Source organism: Equus caballus, chromosome X (assembly GCF_041296265.1).
Source record: "Equus caballus isolate H_3958 breed thoroughbred chromosome X, TB-T2T, whole genome shotgun sequence".
Lineage (NCBI taxonomy): Eukaryota > Metazoa > Chordata > Mammalia > Perissodactyla > Equidae > Equus > Equus caballus.
In genome coordinates this window covers 126,130,107-126,151,709 of record NC_091715.1, presented here as the reverse complement: position 1 = coordinate 126,151,709, position 21,603 = coordinate 126,130,107, and the positions used below count along the sequence as shown (strand labels likewise).

The 21,603-nt window shown below is 39.6% G+C and overlaps 1 protein-coding gene across 1 annotated transcript in view; it reads right to left on the bottom strand.

The window, feature by feature from the left end:
- The window catches only part of STK26 (serine/threonine kinase 26), a 56,353-nt gene extending 37,806 nt beyond the window's left edge, over positions 1-18,547 (bottom strand). Inside the window, 2 exon segments of the mRNA NM_001433608.1 lie at positions 18,144-18,294; positions 18,394-18,547. Coding sequence (NP_001420537.1) covers positions 18,144-18,185 — 42 coding nt within the window. The 5' untranslated portion in view covers positions 18,186-18,294; positions 18,394-18,547.
- Positions 18,548-21,603: the final 3,056 nt, after the last annotated feature.

Sequence of the window (21,603 nt, the reverse complement as noted above, 5' to 3'; positions counted from 1 at the left end):
GTGACAACTTCAAGATTTTTCTTCTTTCTACTGGAGAGCTCTCTAGGTCGCAAAACAGCAGTTCTTGAATAATATGGATACCAAAGGAGAGTTGGTAGTGGCCATACACACGAGGATGCATTATCAGTGGTATATGCAAGTCTGATTCTGGAAGCATACCTACAATCACTATTAACCAAAGCCGCGTGACTACTGTATGTCCCGGAGAGTCTAGGGCGATTTCAGACTCTAATGCAATGATTAGAAGTCTCGAAGAGCCACAGTCTGTATATCACTCTGCTGTAAATTTTATTGAATTGTTTTGGGCTAAACACATATAGAAATACACAATTCAATCAGGGATCAGGTTTAACCATAAGCATTAATATTAAAATAAAAGGGATTATTACTGACTAGACAGGATGTTACATAAATATTCCCTGGGATTGATAACAAGCCCTAACTATAAAACATTTATTTGGGAAGGGGGATAAGGCCATACAATGAAAGGAAGACAAGGATTCTGCTAAAATGTAAATGATAAAACAGGTATCCTAATTTATTCAGGCCATTATTCAATCAAACCCACACAGGGCACTTTAACGTGATGGACACAGCCTTATTTTATGCTATTCATCCTGGAGGTAAAATAAAAGGATGTCATTCGAGCACTTTCAGAAATAAACACTTTTGGATGGAATCTGAGGCAGAGGACTCATAGCAAATATCGAACTATTACAGGTAATGTTATGGTGAATCTTCAGCACACTTATTAAAATGCATTGGATTAAAACAAAATTGATTTGCTCACTGCCTATCTTCCTTCTAGATGTGGAACTCCAATTAAAATCAATAGGTTTGAAGCTTGTAAGCACAGCACTAAATTATTAACACCATGAGTTCTTTTAGAAAATTAACACTGATTGAAAAAGTGGAATTTTACGTAGACTTACCTTTTCATTCTTAATGAGAAAGTGGCTGCAGAATAATTTTCCTCCAACATTTTCCTCTTTAACCAAATCTATACTTTGAACGAATTTAATCAAATAGCCTTTGCAAGGAGTTACCCATTGGAATCTTAGGACTAAGGAAAATTATCTCTTGGGTCCTGCTGTCTTTAACATTCTATGATCCCAAGACAATGACACTGATGGCACGATGGCGTCAATAGAAAACTATTTTAATCTTGGCAAACACTAAGAATGAAGCAGAGAGATTATAGAATACTCTAAAAGAATGGTCTCTAATAGTTTCAACAATCTAGTATTTTCATTTACCCAAAGCAAAAAACATCATCAGTGTGTATGTTTATGTGTGTCTATGGGTGAAGGGCTAAAAGAATAAGGCTTGTTGTTATTTTTTATGCCCTATCTACTTCTTTAAAAGATTTGGAGCAGTGCATTAATAAATAAGAATACACTTAGAAACCAAGTAAAATGGGATGTGTGTGTGATAGTTAGTCCTGAAAACCTAAGCTAAGAAGAACTACTATAAATGGGCATAAAAGTTAGCTCTGTACTCAGCACCATGATACACCCAACATATATGAAAAATTAGCTTACGTTAACAAATTCGTTACATTAACAAAACAGGGACTGGATTCCAACATCCTCACTGATGATGACTTTATTATACTTATTCCCTTTCCCTTGCATAGGGAGTGCCAGTTCATTTGAAAAAAAAAATGCCCTAAATATTGTTATATTTCCTTTTCCCAAAGAATTTCAGCTTAGAGAACTCTTCTGCTTTCTGCTATAAATTAATCTTCCCTCGAACTTCGCCAACTTTTCCTGAACTGAAATTTCTCAAATAAATCTCCATCCTACTCTACACCCCACTGTCAATAGCAATTGTGAACTTCCTAATCTCTATTCCTAAAGGTACAGATTGACCAGTTTTTACCCCCATTGACCTGTGCTGAAATCTGTTCATGTTACCAAAGCAAAATATTTGATAAATTAAATGTTCAAATGAAGGGGAAAATGCTAGTGAAATTATGAGCTATCTAGTAAAATGAGTTGAATCTTCCAATTTTTAACAAATACCATTATAAACATAAGGTTGTTTAAATGTTCTCCACACAACTATGGCTAGGATAATATATTTTATTAGTCGAAATTTATAGTCCTTGTTCATTTAGCAATCAACTTAGCAAAACTATAATTCTCCAATAAGGATAATCAACATCCAGTACCAAATTTGAATACATGCACAAAATCTGATTTATTTTCCTCCAAAAAAACCTGCTATGTAGTCTGTTTGGGAACTTTAAAGGGTCATAGCATTTTAGAACTGGAAGCGACCCTTATAAAATACTTGGCTTTTCTGATTTTATAATGAGGGATTTCTAGCTGGTAATGGGGTGGGGAGGGCAATGACAAACAAGCAACCTCAAGATAGAGACAAATGACAAAGTTCCTTAATTAGTTCTTGAATTGCCATCGCCAAAATAAGCTTGATGAGCAATTCAAAGTAATTAAAATGCTTTGAACAGTGTGCTACCCAAAATGATCTGTGATCTACAACTTCAGCTGACTTGTACCCTATCATTTTACAGCTCTAACCAGGGAGAAAGTACCACTCATCAAACAAATTCTCACTTCCCACCCGAAAAGGACTCAAAACATTTTGAAAAATACCACCTTACAACTCTGTGTGTCTTTCTTGCCTTGGCTAATTTCATTCCTTCCCTTTCTTTCCCTTCTTCCCAACTAGTCTTAAAGCCAGCTCAGCTACCCAGCGACGGCTTTCCTGCCCATCTCAGCAGACTGGCTTAACTCATCTTCCCCAGGAATTTCTGATCAGGCTAGTAGGGAGCCACTGAAAGATTTCAGCAGATGAGTGAAAAAATAAAGTCTGTGTGTCAGGCAGCTCCATCATGTCTGTGAGTAGCCTCGAGTCTACCTAGTGACAAAGGCCAGAACGGCATGATAAAAGAAGGGATGATGTCTGACATTTTCTGGGAAAAAAGACTGATAGAACTTCATGATTAACTGAACATGGAGATAAAGGAAATCAGCCGCAAATGACAAATAATGCCTGGTGGTCTTTTTCTCCTTGATAATTTTGCGATTTACCAATATATGTTTTATGGCTGATGGCACCTCCCCCACTAAATCAAGTAGTTAAGTGGCATTTGGTGGAGCCTGATTATTTCATATGCTATGATCTAATAATTTTAATGCATTTTTGATTACAGTACTATTCTTCTTACTGCTGACAAAGTACCTGAGATGTTAATTGTAGGGTGAAGACACTTATTCAGTACAAGGAGGAAACAAATGTGATTATATCTGACACTTAACATTCTCTATTCACTCTCCTTCTTTAATAGACATGGCCCTTCAATTTAAAATAGCGATAAAAGAAATGAATGCCTTCCCTTACATGCTTGTATAAAATTTGCCCAGTTTTATTTTCTTGCTCTAGAAATTAAGAAAAACACACACACACATAATTTACCATTCATTATTATTACCAATGTAACTTTCCATATAATTCAACCATCAAAATCTATGTCTAGAAAACAAAAATATGTCTACCTCTTTGCTATAATCTGGAGTCTTTCCTTGAATCAAGCATTACAATAATGGGACCAAGATACAAGTCAGTTACCTTAATAAAGAGAAACTTTCCTATTATCTTACTGTATCCCCAATTTGGAGCAAATGCTATAAAATGCTTCCTTTCTTTAGATCAGCAATTCTCAATGTGGTTGCATGCCCTAAGACAGGGGTCGGCAAACTTTTCTGTAAAAAGCCACATGGTAAATCTCTTAGGCTTAGTGGGCCAGGTACAGTCTGCAATCTCTGTCACATATTCTTCTTCTTTAGCCTCCAACAACTCTTTAAAAATGTAAAAAATATTTTTACTTTGCAGGCTACACAAAAACATGCTGCAGGCTGGATTTGGCCCTTGGCTACAGTTTGCCGACTGCTGCTGTAAGGAATCCATTGTATGTACTAAATCAACTCCTCTCTAGTAGATCTAGAATGGTCTTAGTCACTTGTCCTTCTTGGGAGAATTGAGAAAACATTAACTCAAATCATTTGCTTTATTATGTGGTTCAGATGACAATCCAGGATGAGAAAGGCTGCATTAGATTAACAAAGAAGGTGATCATTATTATTTTCAAAAAGTACAGGCAGTCAAAAAATATTTACCAGGAAGAAGTTAAAATCCAAAATTTCAAAACTTTCCTTCTGTCCAAAGCATAAGCCAAACATTATAGCTTCACTACCTCTTAGTAGAAAATTAATTACACATAGTGGAAAAGCAATTACACACAAATTGCCTCAGTAGAAAATTAATTACACCTAATTCAAAATTTACTTGGAATGAGTACCTGATGCCTTCAATATATGAATAGTTGTGTATGCCTTATCTTTCATAAATAATAACCTAGTCCAGACTCCTGAGCAGAATCCCCAAAGCTCACAGTTTTAGAGCTTAAGGATTCCCTATACAATCCCCTTACTTTACATTTGAGGAGATGCAAGCAGGCATTATTACATAGTATAGAGGAACAGAATACACTGCATTCCTCATTCTAGTAGTTAGGAGGAAATAATTTAGTGTCCTACCAGGAAAAAATAATTAAATTCTCAAGCTCTGGAACCACTTGGTCATATTAAACAAGAATATTCTTTCATAATATACAGATCAAGTTTTCAGTTAAAGGAGTTTTTTTAAAAATCCTCCAAAAATGTGCTTGATCTTTCAATCAGGATCATACTTACACTCTAACTACATGACACACTGTCATCAAAAAATACACACAAGACCAATCATATTAAAATGCTTACAGTTACACAGATGGACCCTCCCAGAGAACACAGGCATGTGAATGGACAACGGGAGAGACCTGTGTCTAGCCAGGAACCTGGAGAGGGGGCTGCATTCCTGGGAGCAGAACACAATGTTTTGTTTTGTTTTGTATGAGGATATTTATACCTTTTAAACTATTGGAAAGTTGAAAGCTAACAATAGGATAATACAGTATTTAGCATCCCTAAGCATTCTTAGAAAAAAAATAACTAGACTACATACTACTTAGAAGTCTTCTCTCAGCCGAGACATAAATCAAGTGGTGCTAAAAAGTCATTAAGTAAACTTATTTTAAAGTAAATCTGAGATGCTACTCAGCCTTGAAACGCTCCAAAGAACTGTTTTAATCATTCCCTGAGGGAGAGTTTTAAGGCCAGAACCTACTGGAAAAGTAACAACAATATTAAGTCCAGTCATTTGAAAGAAAGATTCCTTCTCTTTAGCCTCCCTCCGCCCCCAAAATAACAGTCCAAATTAGCCAGCTGTAACCCAGTGATATCTGGCACTTTTCCTTGTTAATGAAAAGTATTCATCTTGCCTACAGAGGAAAAAAAAAAGGCCACCCAAAATGACTCCAAGTGTCTAGAAACAATTTATTGGCCCAATACACACGCCACCAAAATTGCATATCTTAAACAGCAAAGCAGCTTAAATCACCATCTCTCTGATGTCAGCTCTTCCCCCTGATCTTTCACAAGCTTTCTCCCAACCAAAAGACTCTTTACTGACATTTTCTTGCCATAACAAATCAATTATGTAAATGTAACTTTTATCACAGAAGTCATAAGGAACAAGAAAGAAATGAATTACTATTACCTCCCCAATTTCCTTTTCTGTTAGCTTTTTCTCCTCTCTGCAGAAAGTAGAGAAATTTCCCATTCTAAAAAATAAAGAGAGAATTCTCAACCTTTCAAGCAAAAGACTACTTTTCCCCTTCCTTGGAAATACTGTCTTTCTCTTCTTCCAGAGTCCAACACCTTTTCCCTCACCTACATTTGCTGTTTGCTCATGAGGCAGCAGTAATCCTCTGGTATTATGAAATTCTACCTTCCCTAAGCAGGGTTTACACTGCAGCCTCCAAAACGATGCCTGAACCTCAGCAGATAGAAGATCCATAGCAACAGCGGTAAGAGTTTTTTTCACTTGCTATTACCAGAAATCACAGTCCAAAAAGACGACCATAGAAGTGTCACCTATGCTAAAACCTTGAAATTGATTCATTATTTAACTAGTCAAATCCCACGTTTTCATTTTATGTGCCCTTTGGGAAGCTTGTCAAAGAGTAAAAAAGATCTTTTGGTGACAGTTACCGTTTTTCATGAAGAGATAAATAGTTTTAAAAAAAGCAGCTCTCTGCATACAAGATTCTGCTTGTCACTGAAACAGGGTCCAATGTCCCATCCCTTCCATTCTCTATCACCTTAGAATCTACAGTGTAAAATATCTATAACAATTTTAGCTTCAAAATGAGAGCTTAGACAATGATCACAAGTTTCTGTTAACTACAAGTCATCTGTACACTACCCACATGCCTCTGATTTTACTAACAGGTAAACCGGTTAAATTTATCAAAAGCAGTTCCTTTGATGCAATGATTCTCTATAAGACTATTCTATGGAAGAAATTAAGCAGAGAACTGAGAATCTTGATAAATATAATCCTACATAATGTACAATTCAATTCTAATTCACCAAAACAGCTTAATACTGGTATTGAATTTCATTAAAAGTCATTTCCCATGATCTGCACCCTATATGGAATGGATTGCTCTGAGTCCAATTTCTTGAATAATAATAATAATAGTTTAAATATTAAAAGCAGCAAACCGAACCAGCCATGATAAAAATGCAACGTGTAAAATCCTGATAACCTTTCAGGTATTTAGAGATAGGTACATATACATATATGTATTTACCTTAAAGTAGATATTTTAAAGGCAATAAATAATTCTATATATTTTTTGTCTAACAAAAATATTTAGCAAATCCATGGATACCATGATTTTTACTGAGTACATAATTTTTACTGAATTCATTTTATACGCAGACCTTCTTAAATGACATCGCCAAATCATAATTTTCTGCTTCTTGAACTTAGTGACCGTCCTATCTTTTGCCCATTTTTGTTTTGACAATGCACTTTTCTACTTCTTAAAAACAATTACGTCTAAAATTGGTACAATTCATTAAAAACTAAAGGCAAATGTTGAGTCTTACTTTCTTGAATAGATTAAAAGCGTTTTCAAACACAAAATATACTTCACGCACAATACACGTTGCCTGTGCATATATATCCCCCAACCAATTTTCCCCAACAAAAACTTAATCTACCATCCAGAAAATGAAAAGTGGGTCACAAGAGTAATTAAGTAGCCAGGAAGCGAGACAGCTACCACATAAGAGGTGTGAGGTATAAGATAAACATATTAGAATTTTTACACCCAAATAAATTGTATTCCCTAAAGGGGGAGCAAGCCACCTAGAGATTCAAAGACTTTATTCTAATGATAATTAAACATTGCTTAAAATGGTTTAGAGGTACATTTCTACACATGTTTCTTAACACCCTTATTGGTGGCAAATCTTTGACTCTGAAGGATACTTTCGGTTTTGTTGTGTGTTCATTTTAGAAATTGAAAAGAGATTTAGATCCAAGGCTAGTGAGTGAGGTGGGTGATCAGGTTTGCTCACATTGTTTGATGTTGGCAAACTCATTAGGGAGGCCCTATTTGCTTCTCTTCTTTTCAGTTCTAATCCTTTGTTTGAACTAAACTCTGAATTTTCCTACATGGTACTTGTTGGCAAATGGTAATACATTAATCTGACAGGTATAGAGAATATTTTAGAGAGCAGGAGCTGGAGTCAGAAAGGCCATTTAGGAAGTGGTTTGATATTTCCTTAATGATTCAGAAGTAACTTCCTCTCCTCTCCAGGAATTTACATATGTAAACATGAGTTGGTTTTGGAATGTCATGACTGTAAATGGGTACTTTTGACATAATAGCAGCTCAGAGTTATCAAGTATAGGATTTTTTGCAGGGGGTAATAACAGGGTGGGGGAAAGGGATTCTGAACAATAAAAATTGGTGAGATGTATCACAATCGGAAAAAGTCTTAAAAATATCTACCATTGGGGGAAATATTACCACTTACTGGCATTTTATTTCACTTTAGCCAAGTTGCATTTTCACAGCTATAAGCATAAATAGATTTCATTTTCTTAATAAAAGTGTTTGCATTTGAAGATAAGAGCATTTACTGAGCTGTCACACCTACCTGGACGAAGGGAAACAGAAGTGATGGGTGACTGAGATTTTGGAAGCTGTAGAACTTAACACAAAATTGAGCTCAGTCTCTTGGAGGGATAATTGAAAATCATGTTATTTTAATTTCTCACAATTTCATCTACTATCTACCTCCATGTAGAACCTCCGATCTCCATCTTCACTCCTGAACAAACCTGTTCCTAATTACTTCTGTTTGGATATGTGGCCAGTGCTTCAAATTGAACACTTGTAAAAATGAACCCATTTTCTCCCAAACTCAGCCATATCTTTGGGTCTTTACTCTCCCATCATGTTTCCCCCCTTGCTATATCCAATGAGTCCCCAAGGTCTGTTAGTCTTCCTTCAGTGGTGCTCAGAGTGCTCCCCAGACCAGCAGGGCAGCTGGGAACTTATCAGAAATGCAAATTCAGAGACCTCACTGCAGACCTACTAAATCAGAAACTCTGGAGATGGGGGGCCTGGCAGTCTGTGTTTTAACAAACCCTCCGGTTAGTTTTTTTTTTTTTTTTTAAAGATTTTATTTTTTCCTTTTTCTCCCCAAAGCCCCCCGGTACATAGTTGTGTATTCTTCGTTGTGGGTTCCTCTAGTTGTGGCATGTGGGACGCTGCCTCAGCGTGGTCTGACGAGCAGTGCCATGTCTGCGCCCAGGATTCGAACCGCCGAAACACTGGGCCGCCTGCAGCGGAGCGCGCGAACTTAACCACTCGGCCACGGGGCCAGCCCCCTCTCCGGTTAGTTTTGATACCTGCTCAAGTTTGACCATCACTGCCCTAGATCAAACCCTTATCAACTAAAGCCTGGGCAATTACAATATCCACTTATTACATTCAGTGTTCCCCTTCTCCAACCCAGCCTGGTGGGTTGAAAGTCTAACGTGATCTTCTAAAAACAAACAAACAAGTCATTGCTTCCATCAGTTCACTTTCTTGCTGAAAATCTCCTCGTAGACTGGGTTAAAAACAACAGTCTCAGTTTGGCATTCAAGGCCTTTTATAATTTGGCCCTAAGACAGTTCATGGCAATAAGTACCTACCTCAAACGTCTGTTATAGAAGGAACCTTGTGCATGCTTCTCTGTGCCTTTTCTCCTGCTTGTCTCCTACTCTCCTTTAAGGGTCTGTTGAGGGCTGCCCTGCCTAGAAGCAAAGTACAGCAGTGGCAAAAGCACGAGTGCCTAGCATAAAGGAATTCTGTAAACGATAGTTCCCTTCCTTCGTTCCGTCTGCCTCAGACGCTACTACAGCAGTTTCTGTCTCATTTAGGATTCATCACTATTGCTCTGCATTTAGATTCCTAAATGTGCAGGTGTCCAGTCTCTCCAGTCACAGCATAAACTTCTTGAGGTCTGAGACTTTCATACTTTTTGCATCTCAAAGACAGGCATCAAGCACCATGTCCTACACAAAGTGGGCCTTCCAAACTTTGCTGATAATTTTCTAGCTTAAATCACACCTCGTTGTTTTATGAAGACTAAGTATGTAAAACCATTAAACCTGGATCACCAGTGTCCAACTTGGGAAAGTCCAATATATTACCATTTACTGACAGGCACATAGGAAGGCTCAGAGCTAAGTTCAAACAAAGGATTTGAACTAAAGCTAGAGAAGCAAACAGGATCCTAATTAATGAGTTTGCTAACTGTGCTTCCCATGGGGTCAGCAGCACTTAAAAAGCACACATCTGAAATACGCTTCTTTCCCTGAGGCTGCTAGACACACCGACTATAGTCTCTTTAACCACAAGAGGTCAAAGTTCTATTTTCTATCACCATACTTAGTAGCATGTGTGCATGCTTTGCTGATTAGTTTCTTTTGTGCTTCTGCTTAAAGTTAAGGCAGGCAGCAGGAAATTGAGACCAGGGAGTCTAGAAACTTTCCCAGCTCTAGCGGGAAGCAATGATGATGAGGCAGAGGCTTTTTGAAGAAATTATGACTTTATGGTTTCTATTGGCTCAGGTCCCCCAAATTTTCTTGCATTAATAACAACCTATGTCCCACCTGATTATCTATGTTGCCCATCCCTTCCTCATCACCCACTGCTGTTATTTACACTATAGTGCACCAAGCAGTAAAGTCCTAGCTTAATATAACATACTGTAAAGTGATATGTCCCGAAGCCAATGGTTTAATGGAAAGCTGGGGGAGGGGGATAAAAAGGCACTACCAGAGCAACTCAAAAATGCATTTTCAAAGAAAAATCTGGATGCGTCTAGATGTCCTTGAAGTATTTCCTCCATTTGCCAAAAATTCACTGCTAGGATTGTGTTACCAGGCACTACTGAAACCTGGTAGAGTAATTCACTAGTATGCTTAGAAATTCCCTAACACATCTAGTGTGGTATGGATTTCAAATCCAGTAAAACTTCATTAAGTTGATACTGGGAAGCTATTTCCATAATTCAAAGCAACTGTTATTCTTCAGCTAGACACTCTATTGTTCTGTGATAAACAAATTTAAAAATTCAATGATGGTTGATTTGAACCTACTTTTTTCAGTCCTTTACATTTTAAATTGGTAGGGTTTTACAGATTTCTTTTCCCCGCTTTTTTAAAAACGGGTGAAAGACGGAGAGGGGAAAAAATACCACTAAGAACACACAATCTCTGTTATAAGGATCACAAAGAAAGGTTGAAAAGCTTTTCCTATAAACATTTTCCATGAGAAAAAGACAAAAACACAGTCCTTGAATTTCCTCAGCAGCACATTTTTGAAGTTACTTGACCAAAAAGGAGGAAAGTGGGCACTTATAAAAGATAATTAGAATATTTTTAACTCTTTCACTTAAGCTGTCTCTAGTCCCTAGGAAGTATGAACCACAATTTTGTTCTAATTTTGCTAGAATATCTAAAGCTATGCCATACTAACGTCTAATCTGAGATTTTAGGACACGGATCATTGTAATCCACGATCATATGCTAAACGAAGGAAAAGAAAGGCCAGAGGGCTGCTGTCAGGGGGATGCTGGAACAAGTCCAGAAAAGGCTGAGGGCGAATGTAGCTCTATCCCCAGTCAGGTAAATGCTGGTGAAAGGTGATGGGGAAACAGGCAGGATTAGAGAAGTATGGGTTCTTCTCTGTACTAGGTTTCTGGGTTTCTCTGCATGTGCATGTCAGGTGACCTGCCTGAATTATATGGGATTTGGGGGAGGGACAATAAAGAGGATGATGGGTAGAGTTTCTAAATCCAAATTTGAAGGCATTTTCCTATTGGACAACTCTTCCGATTTCATAGAATTGTTGAGAAGAATTAGTTAGTATCTTTATAAAATGTTTGATTCCTACAAGCATTAACTCAAAGATGTGGTCTCTGCCATATAGCACCTTAGTCTAAAGCGGCAGCAGATGACCAAATGAGAAATGTACACAAGATGAAGTCAAAATTTTAGTTGTGCACATTTTACTGATTTCTGTTCTTTTAAAAGTGAGTTACTTCATGGCATTCCTCTAGAGACATTGTTTTATATGTACATGTGGCAGAAATTCTTTGGGTCTTAATTATGAGAAATGAAAAGGAGTTTGTTGCATCACACCTAGTAATAGTGTTCATTTTTGTTCTCCTAACTCCGTTTTCTAGCATCAAATAAAACATGTAAAACCACCACTCTTTCAGGAGACACAACTCAGTCAAAAACTATCAAGCTGTCTGAAATTCTACTACTAGATTTCCTTTTTTTAAGGCATTATTCCCTGTAAAATGTGAACATCCATGGGAGAGGTCACACACTGAGGCATTAATCAAAACCACCTTAATATGAATGAAATTCATCAGTTTCATTTTAGTGTGATAGCTGGGATAGAGAACTGAAAAAGTTTCTTTTATTTATTTGGGTTTTTTTGGTGGGGGGAGAGTGGGGACAGAGGGAAGGGACAAGAGGTTATTTCTCCCAAAGACACAAATTTGTCTGAAGTCAGCCCTAGTTACTAGGAAAGCAATGAGGCTCCTTTTTCTCTCAAAACCCTGGGAAGGCAAGGGAATGAGAGCTTCAGTGTGTAGACAGCTGATTAGTTACAAGTATATTTTGTTAGACATATTACATATAATGCATTCAAATCATTTTAGTAAGTATAAAATGTCTACATTGTGCACACAGAAATTAGCCTTCATGATCTACACGAATTAAAGCATTACACAATATATTTAAAGAAACAATGGGAAAAAGTTAGAAAAGTCTAGTTTATACTACATTCATTAGCCAACACTGTTACATATAATTCATACTTAATGGTACAAAGAAAAGTAAAGTACATGGTCCCTTCAAGAAATGTACAACTTAAGTTTGGGAGGCAAGAATAACATATATAATTAGAGAAAATCTAAGGCAGTCAATAAATTGACTGGACTGTCTGCTACCGACAACAGATATAATAAGTGCTTGGAAATGGGTGAGATTTCTGTAGCCTGGAACATTCAGAGAAATTTCATAGAGAAAGTAAAATGGAGACATTGAAAACCAGGTAGGATTTGGCTAGTCAGTGATTATTGAATTGTAACTGGCATGGTACAACAAAAGAAATTTCTTGGTGGGTAGTAGTGATAACGAAGTTTAGATCTGTAGAGAGAAGCCAGATAACAGAAAGTCTGGAAAGCTGAGCAGAGGACTTTGGGTCTGGCGGCAGGGTGTGTGGTGGAGGGGGGATGGACTTCAACAGAAAAATGTGGGTTATCAAGCAGCAGAGAGGTGAGATAATGACAATGTTTTCACGTGATTAGCCTAGCATTGTTCTGCAGGATGAATTGCCCATATACATCATAACACCTTTTATAAAGGAGCTCAAAATATACTCCACAGATGATACTTAATTCATCCTAATAACATCTCATTGAAGCAAAGGAAATGAAGCTTTTATTATTCCCCATTTTGTAGATGATTTGCTCAAGGTTACTCAATAAATGAAAGGCAGAATAAAAAAACACAGTATCACAATGTTCAATGGTTCCTAAGTACCAGCTAAATTACATTCTCTTATTTTCTATGACTAAAGTAAGGGTGGGACATGATGGACATTTGTCCTCAAGTGCCATTTCTAGACCCTCATTAGTCTTCAAGGCACATGCACTATGATATCCAATTCCTATTTACTCTCCCTACAGCCCCTAGCCTCTAACCCTATACCTTCCAACTATCCCCAACTCTCCCAGCTAACAGTTGTCTTTGATTATTCTGTTCCAGCTGGTCTTCTGCCATTATTATTAGCATATTCAACATCTCTGTATCAATCACGTACCAACAAGGTCAATGGTTTGAGTTTATTAATGCAAGGCAATGCTTTCCACCTCAAATTGCAAAGCTGATTAGTCCTTTCAGAAGGTATAAAGGAAGTAAGAACTCCACATACTATATTCTGGAACCAAACTGAATTCCTACTCCAATTTAGGTTTCACGATGAGAGTTAAACAGTTCAAGAATTCCCCCCAGTTAACTCCCTCTAGATCCTGATACTGACATATTTTCTCATCCAACCACGCCTCTTAAAGTCACCCTTCCTTTTCTTACAAGCTAATCCTCCATCTATGTTCCTGTCTCACGAGGGCCCTCACTTCCACATATTCTCTCTGGCTTTATGAACCTCTCCCTGGTTGGTGGCTTCCATCCTTCAGTTTCAAGTAAAGAGACTGGTATATAGTAAATGCTCACTAAATGTCTGATGAATGACTAAAGCTCCAGATCTATGTCTTCAAGTATTTGCTGGACATTTTTTCAAGCAACTTTATTGAGGCATATTGATAAACAAGAAATTGTACATGTTTAATGTACACTATTAGGTGAGTTTGGACACACACATACACCTGTGAAACCATCACTACAATCAAGGTAATAGACATACTGTTCTACATTTTCTCTTTGTCATCCCATTGCTACCTCAAACTTCACAAGCCTAGAAATCATTAACTTCCTACCATAATTGGCTCTTCCCCCTGACTTTCCAATTTCTTTCAGATGTACCATAATTTTCCCAGTTCCCCATATTCAATACCACAAAGGCTTTGAGTCCTCCTTCTGTAACTAGCTAATTATTAAGTCTGATAATTACATTTTTCTCTTCACAGTACTAGGCATATAGAAGGCAATCACTCAGTGCAAGGTCCATTGCATCTGTACAGATATGATTGTCCCACTGAAACAGCCTCGGTAGATCAAACTGCCTCAAGTCTCTCAGTTCTCCAGTTCATCCATTCATCCAGTCTTGAGATTTTTCTTCCTAAATAGAACTTTGTTCATTAAATCTCCCTTACTCAGAAATGTTTAGTGGCTAGTCCAAAGGCCAAAATTTCTCCCTAACATTCAAGAACGACCATAATCTGGACCCAATCAAGTTTTCCAATCTTACCCCCTACTGTTTCTCTACAGGAATTCTTCATCAAAGTCCAAGTGATTTTATTCCATTCTCAAAGATTGTGTGTGCACACATGCCTGTGGGTGGGCCCTTCTCTGTCCACATGGCTTTGCTCAGGGCATTTCCCTGCCTGGAAATGCCCTCTCCAACATGGAGCCTAACAATCCTTTGGGGTCAGTTTACCTTCTGTAAGCCTTCAACTCTTCTAGGCAGAAAATTCTATTACAGAGTGAGTATCACAGATTTTGCATTATTTGATATTTCATGAGCTAGATTTAACTCCTCAACAACATTTTAAGATCTTTAAGGGCACAGATTATGTAGTGTACTTCTACATCCTTCCCAGAACCCAGTAAGTAGGTTCACCAATGCAAGGCAATATTTTCCACCTCTTAGATAAAAGTCTTCAATAAAGTGTTCATTAATCCTTAAACTTCATTTCCATCTCACATCTCAAATAACAACCATTTAAAAAGTGTATCACCTATCACCTTGATCATACTTAAAGATATGTGAAGGCTAGTTTTAAAATTCTTCAGTAAGAACTTTAAAAAAATTATTTCACAAAAGGCATAACATAAAGCATAACAATAATGCTTAGTACTCCAACATTTAACTTTGTTCTCCCACCTACATTTTATGAAAGATTTAACAACCTATTTAGAATACTGTCTTCATAAATACTAATGCAGGTTTTAAGGGGAAATATCTTAAACTCAAGTATGATTTATAACCGAAAACTTCAAAGAAAAAAACATGTTTTAAACCATTAAGGAGTAAATATTTCAGCGGAAAGAAACAGGTTTATTGGCTTATTTTTTTAAACTAGTGCTTTAAATATTTTTCAAGAGTTTAGCTCCTGGTATGGAAAATTCCTTTATATACTAAAGAAGTAAGCACAAATTAAGTATAAGAAAAATTCCTACCCTCAACATTTGGTGTAATATGGCAAAAATGTTCATTACCACAATATTAAGAAATATCAACAATATGAGTTTGAATAACTAATTCATAAGGAAGAGTTTGAACTGGACCAAATCCTGGGTTTTCTTTCGTCACTCCAAGTTTCTTTTCTATTTTAAACTAGTGGCAACAGAAATTTCTTTGTTTGAAAGTCAGGAACGCTGGAAGTCTTAAGTGATAGAACAGGTAACTCAGCTTCTACTTCACGTCTCTCCTCAGGGGGAGAAAAACACTGTGGGTACAGTAATTTTGTTTTTATTTCTGGAAAAATCATTTTTTCCATCAATCTTCATAATTCTCTAAAATAAACTGTTAAAAAGTTATAGGCTGGTCGACCACTTCACCCTGATTTGTGGAAATACTATACATTAATTTCAAGAACACATGGCTAACTCGAGTTTTCTTACTACTCAAAAGGTCTAAAAGTTGCTCCTAACTCCTTAAGAAAACTCTAGGAGAATTTTACAAGCTCTTGGTATATTTCTGCATCTCATCTGCTATATTTTTGAACAAAAAAATAGCAAAAGTAGTCTAGGCTCAAGAGTCACACTGCATGCTATTAAATTTATTTTTAGGGTACTGTACAATTTTAACTGTGGAAAACTTTTGTGTTGCACCAAATGCTTAAGAACCACATCTACTAAGAAAACGGAAATAAGAATTTAAGAATTTACCATTTCATTAAGTTGGAGAAAATGACAAATATTCCTTTCTTCTTTGCTAATATTGAGATGACTGCCCTCCCCAAATTAGGTTGGAAGAAGTATTCGCAACTTTGAGAAGGCATAAACTGAAAAGGCAGAATTTGACATTTAAAATATGTGATTCACATTCTAAGCCACCTTAATTAAGATTTAAAAATTCAAGTGATAGGGAACGCAGATAATTAAAAAGCAGGGAGCAAAAAGAAATACTGAACAGTAAGCAGTTCCTAAACCATAAATCAAATAAAACAAATCAAATAAGGACCAGAAACCATATAAATCAAATAACGTCAAGACAAATGAAATAAAGACCAGAAACCATTTTCTCTTCAACACACAGGTTCCCTAGAACCACAAACTTGATGAACTGGAGGCACTCACTCTGCTGACGCACTGCACGTATGCACGCAGGAGCGCGTACACAATGGAGAGAGAAACATGGAGACCCTCAGAGACAAATTTTACATCTGTAACGTTCTGCTCTCCACATGATGGAGAGCACGGTGGGAAAACTTTCGCACTTTCTTATACACCAGAAAGAGCAAAACTGTAGTTATTATTGCAAACTATTAATTCTCTTGATACAATTAAAGGCAGGGCTGAATGAATGGGGTGTGGGGCAGGATGGATGGGAGAAAGAGGGAGGAAAGGATGGTGAGGGGGGCGGCCTTAGAAAAAAGTTTGAGGCATTCTGCAAAAATTGAATGGATTAACCTTTTAAAAAGCCCTAATATTTCTCATTTCCCCTTTTCCCCCTCTCTTCTTTATTAAATACACACCGACTTCCTGGGACTGAACACAGACTTGCCCCATATTCAGCGAACAGGCCCGGTGCTTAGACACACGGGAGTCATAGGTCAGATATATGTCTGACACAAATGGTCCTTTTTTGGGAAAGTATTTTTAAAATCACTGTTTTGTGGCCATGCATAAAATGTGACCAACTGCTAAAACAGGATGAATTCCATGCATCAGTTAGTAAATTGAGGCCCTAATGCATAGTGCTTTGATTTCTACTAGAAACATAAGCTGTCTGTTTACTACTCTAAACATTTTTTCTGCACTTGAAAAGTTTGCTTTCACAGTTTTAGAAGATAATGAGGGACTGCGGCTTTAGTATTTCTAGCCTCTGACCTATTCATAAATGGGTTGTTTAGGCTATCTAGCAACGGAAAAAAAATGTGAACGCTTAAAAGTTAGTAGACTTGGATAACATTTAGTAGATAGCTTGAAATGCACCGATCTAAAAACATAACAGCATAAAAAGTGTATGGACACAGCTTATTTCTTCTTTAGTAAAATGAAAATATAATGAGGGGCTGGGTAGATCGCGAGTAACAAATTGGGTCCCATGCTGTAGTCCCTTGTCCAGGACAAAAAGCTTTCTTTAAGTACATTGAACAGTCATCTTGTGGGAAAGGCAGGGGGAGGGGACCGGGGAGTCATCATCTAGGCGACTGTGACATAGGACCCTGCATTTCTCACGCCACACTATGGGCTGGGCCAGGTGGGGGAGCGAGATACAACTTTGCCCTTCAGAAGCAGCACCAAAAGGGGAAAAGAAGTCACCTCGCTCTTCGCTCTACGCACACAGGAAGAGCCCAATTCAATGCCGCCACCACAGACACCCTCTTGTCTTGCTCCGGCCCAACTTGTGTGTGTGGTGGGGCAGCACGACTGGCGTTTTACCCCACGAATTCCGAGGCACCTCCATCTCTCCTAAATTACGTCCTCCCACTCCAATCCCCAATCGTTTCACGCTCAGCAGGCGCAGGTGTCTCGCTCTGGCCTATTTTTATAAGCCCCCGCCCCCCATTCCCACCTCATTGCGCGCCCCAGTCCCTCCCCGCCTTCCCAGCGCGGGGCACTACCTAGCCTAAACGCCAAGAAACACTTAGAGCCCTCTTCCTGGGTCACCTGGCCAGAGCACCCGGCCCTGCCTTGAGGGGAGCCCTGGGGCCGCCTCTCGTCGCCGGTGCCCAGCTTGGAGCGCGCACCGGGCTCCCGGGCCGTCACGTGGGCGGCGGGGGAGGCCTGGGCTTCCTCACCTGCATCCCGGGCACTTGGACAGCCACCGGTGAGTGGGCCATGAAGGCGACTGCTGCTCCACACTGCTTCGGCGGCGGTGGCGCCTTGGGCTCGGACTGGCTCCTCCTCCGGGGGTAGCTCCGCGGCCCTCCCTGGCTTTTCGACCGGGGCCTGGAAGGACACACAGAAGTAGGGTTACCGGGCTGGTGGCGCGTAGCTCGAGCTGGGAGGTGGGCAGTTCGCGGCGCGGCTCCCTGGGACTCAGTCTACCTTTCTGGCGCCCGCCCGGCGCTGTTGCCGCCGCCTCCGCTGCCGCTTCTCCTCCTGAATGCGGGGCGCTGTGTGTGGCGGTGGCTGGGACCTGGGCTCCAGTGATGCCGCTTGTCTGCGCCTCGCCGCTTTAGGAAGAGGAGGTGGAGGCGCCCCAGCAACCCGCCCGCCCGCCTGGCCCGGGAGGCGGTTGGGGGCGGTTCCGCCGTTGGCCCTGCCCCCGCCCCGCAGCCGGGCGGTGTCAGGAGAACTAAGGCTCCACGCAGTGAAGGGGTTTGGCTGGAGTTGCTGGAACCTGAGAAGGGGGAGACTCTCCCTGCACATGGAGATGAGAACCTGGGGCCTGGGGAACCTGGAACACGGCTCGGCCTGGAGAGAGAATGGAAGAGTTTGGGTGACCCTGGGGGTTTGAGGGCGTCCCGGACGCGGCCACGTTGCAGGCAGGCGCGCGAGACTGGGGCACACGCAGCCTCGGAGACGTTTTGAGTTGAAACTCGGGGAGTGTTGGAAGTGTTTCTTGGCTCCCCGATCTTGTCGAGGGTGGAGGCACAGAGAGCCGCCAAGTCAGTGGACCCCTGCTCATTCGCGGGGTCCAATCTCCTCAATCTAGGGCTGCGCGCCACTGGGCGGGTCCGTAGCCACTGTCCTGCTTTCCGGATTCCTTGCCCCCAGACGTGCTTCAGATGACTTAAACCTGAGGCTACACCTACCTCTTGGGCTCTCAGTTGGTGGGGGACGGCCAGACTGAGGCTTCTCTTCGCCGCAAGTTCGCACGTGTAACAGAGAGGGAAATTGGAAAACAGTTGGTATAGCGGCAGAAAAGTTAATGAGGATAATAGAGGCATGGGAAATGAGATCGGATCATTAGCAGTCCGTATTATTGGACTCAGCATACACAGCAATGTTTCCGGCAACTCCCAGCCTCCACCCCATTTTAAGTTCCACTTCAGGAGGGAGACAAGCTCCTTTGAGAGTACCCTAATAATAACAACAGTAACGATAATAATAATAGTAATTACAGGAATCTCGTTGTGAAGGCACCTTTGGGAATCTACAAGGGGTTAATAAGATTTTAAAAATGTAATATCCGAGTGCCACTTTAAAATGAGGATGAAGTTCCCTACCTTGCAAGTTGCTGTAGGTCTGTACCCAACACAGTGCTGGGGCTCTAGTAGATGCTCAATAAATATTTCTCTTGTTCCTTTTGAATCTTTCTCAAAAGATAACATATTACTGTTATCAATATTGTTGTTATTAACGGATGCCATTTTCTTTGCCCAGGGACTGCTAAGTATTATATGTGTGTTACCTTATTGAATCTTTACAAGGGCCCTCTGAGGTCGTATTGCTTTTCCCTCATTTTACACAAGAAGAAAAAGGCTCAGTGAAGTTAAATAATTTGACCCAAATATCACACAATTAAGAAGTGATAGAGTTGGGAATTCAAACCCAGGTTCGTCTAACTTTGAAGATCTATTCTCTTAGCAACTGTCAAGTATACAAAACAGTATTGTTAACTATGGTCACCATGCTGTACATTACATCTCCCAAACTTGCTCATCTTCTAACTGGAAGTTTGTACCCTTTGACCACCTTCACCTGTTTCCTCCATCACCTGCCCCTGGCAACCACCAGTCCACTCTCTGTTTCTGTAAGTTTGGTATTTTTTTAGATTCCACATGTAAGTGGGATCATGTGGTATTTGTCTTTCTCTGACTTATTTCACTTAGCATAATGCCCTCAAGGTCCATCCATGTTGTCACAAATGGCAGGATTTCCTTCTTTTTTATGGCTGAATAATATTCCATTGCATGTATATACAACACATTTTCATTATCCATTCACACGATAAAGGATATAATTGCATTTCCCTTACTCCTGGTTCCCCAATTCCAGGCCCTTGCTCCTTCTAACCTGATGATAGGCCCCAATCCAGTCTATTTCCCACCAGCCCAGCTCACACTTCACAATGTCAGCCTAACCAGAAACTGGCAGTGCCACCGAAACTTTAATGTCCATAGAAATTCCCTGGGATTCTTCTTAAAGTGCGAATTTTGATTTAGGAAGTCTGGAGTGGGCCCAAGATTCTGCCTTGCTAACAATTTATCACATGGTGCCAATACTGCTGATTCTTGGATCATGCTTTGAGTAGCAAGGGTCTGAATCAAGCTCCATCATTTAAGGCTCATCTCAAGGCCCACCCCCACTCAGCCTTCCTCATTGCTCCAAGCCCTCCTTCAAAATTCTCCTATTACATTCACATGGTAATTTTTTCTTATTTCATGCATTTCATTTGTTTAGTCTGCCCAACAAGATTATTGAGTGCTTGAGGCCAGAGATCCAGCTTCTCTTACATGAAGATTATCCAGGTAGGATGTCAGCTCTCTGAGGGCAAGATTTTTGTCTGTTTTGTTCATTGCTGTATCCTCAGAGCCTAGAACAGTATGTGGCATGTAATAAGCCCTCAACAGATATTTGTTGAGTGAATGAATGAATGGATTCCCTTTGAATTCCTCACTGAGGTTGGTATAGTGCTGGGCACGCTATGGGTACACTGTATGTTTTATTGCTGCCTGGTTAAACCCCTAGGCACTGCTCTTGCTGAATCTTTAAATTGTTCACTTTATAACATGTTACACCTCCCATATTTTTGTCTTCTGAATTCTTTCCAGTTGCTTTAATTTCACAACTACCTAAGAGTGTGTTGTGTAACTTTAATAAACGAGTAAATTAAGTATGTCTTTGAAGTGACTTTCGCTGGCATCATTCTGGGCCAGAGTTTTGAAAGAGTGTGGAAGACTGAATGCTAAATTTTGAGACCTGATCTATTGAGACATTTCCTTAAAAACACTTCTTTGAGATCTTAGCAACTTTTGACCTTATTTAGGCCTACTGCTATTGAACAAATTATTTGTTGTTGCTATTATTGATAGAGATAACTTGAGTTTTTACATGGAGCTCCTTGTGGTTTGCTTATGCTTTTTCATATATGTATTTTTTCTAATTTAAATAAAATGTTAAGAAATTCTTTTTTGTTTTTTCTGTGGAAGACTGGCCCTGAGCTAACATCCGTGCCCATCTTCCTCTACTTTATACGTGGGATGCCTACCACAGCATGGCTTGCCATGCGATGCCATGTCCGCACCCGGGATCCGAACCTGCAAACCCCGGGCCGCCGAAGTGGAATGTGCGCGCTTAACTGCTGCACCA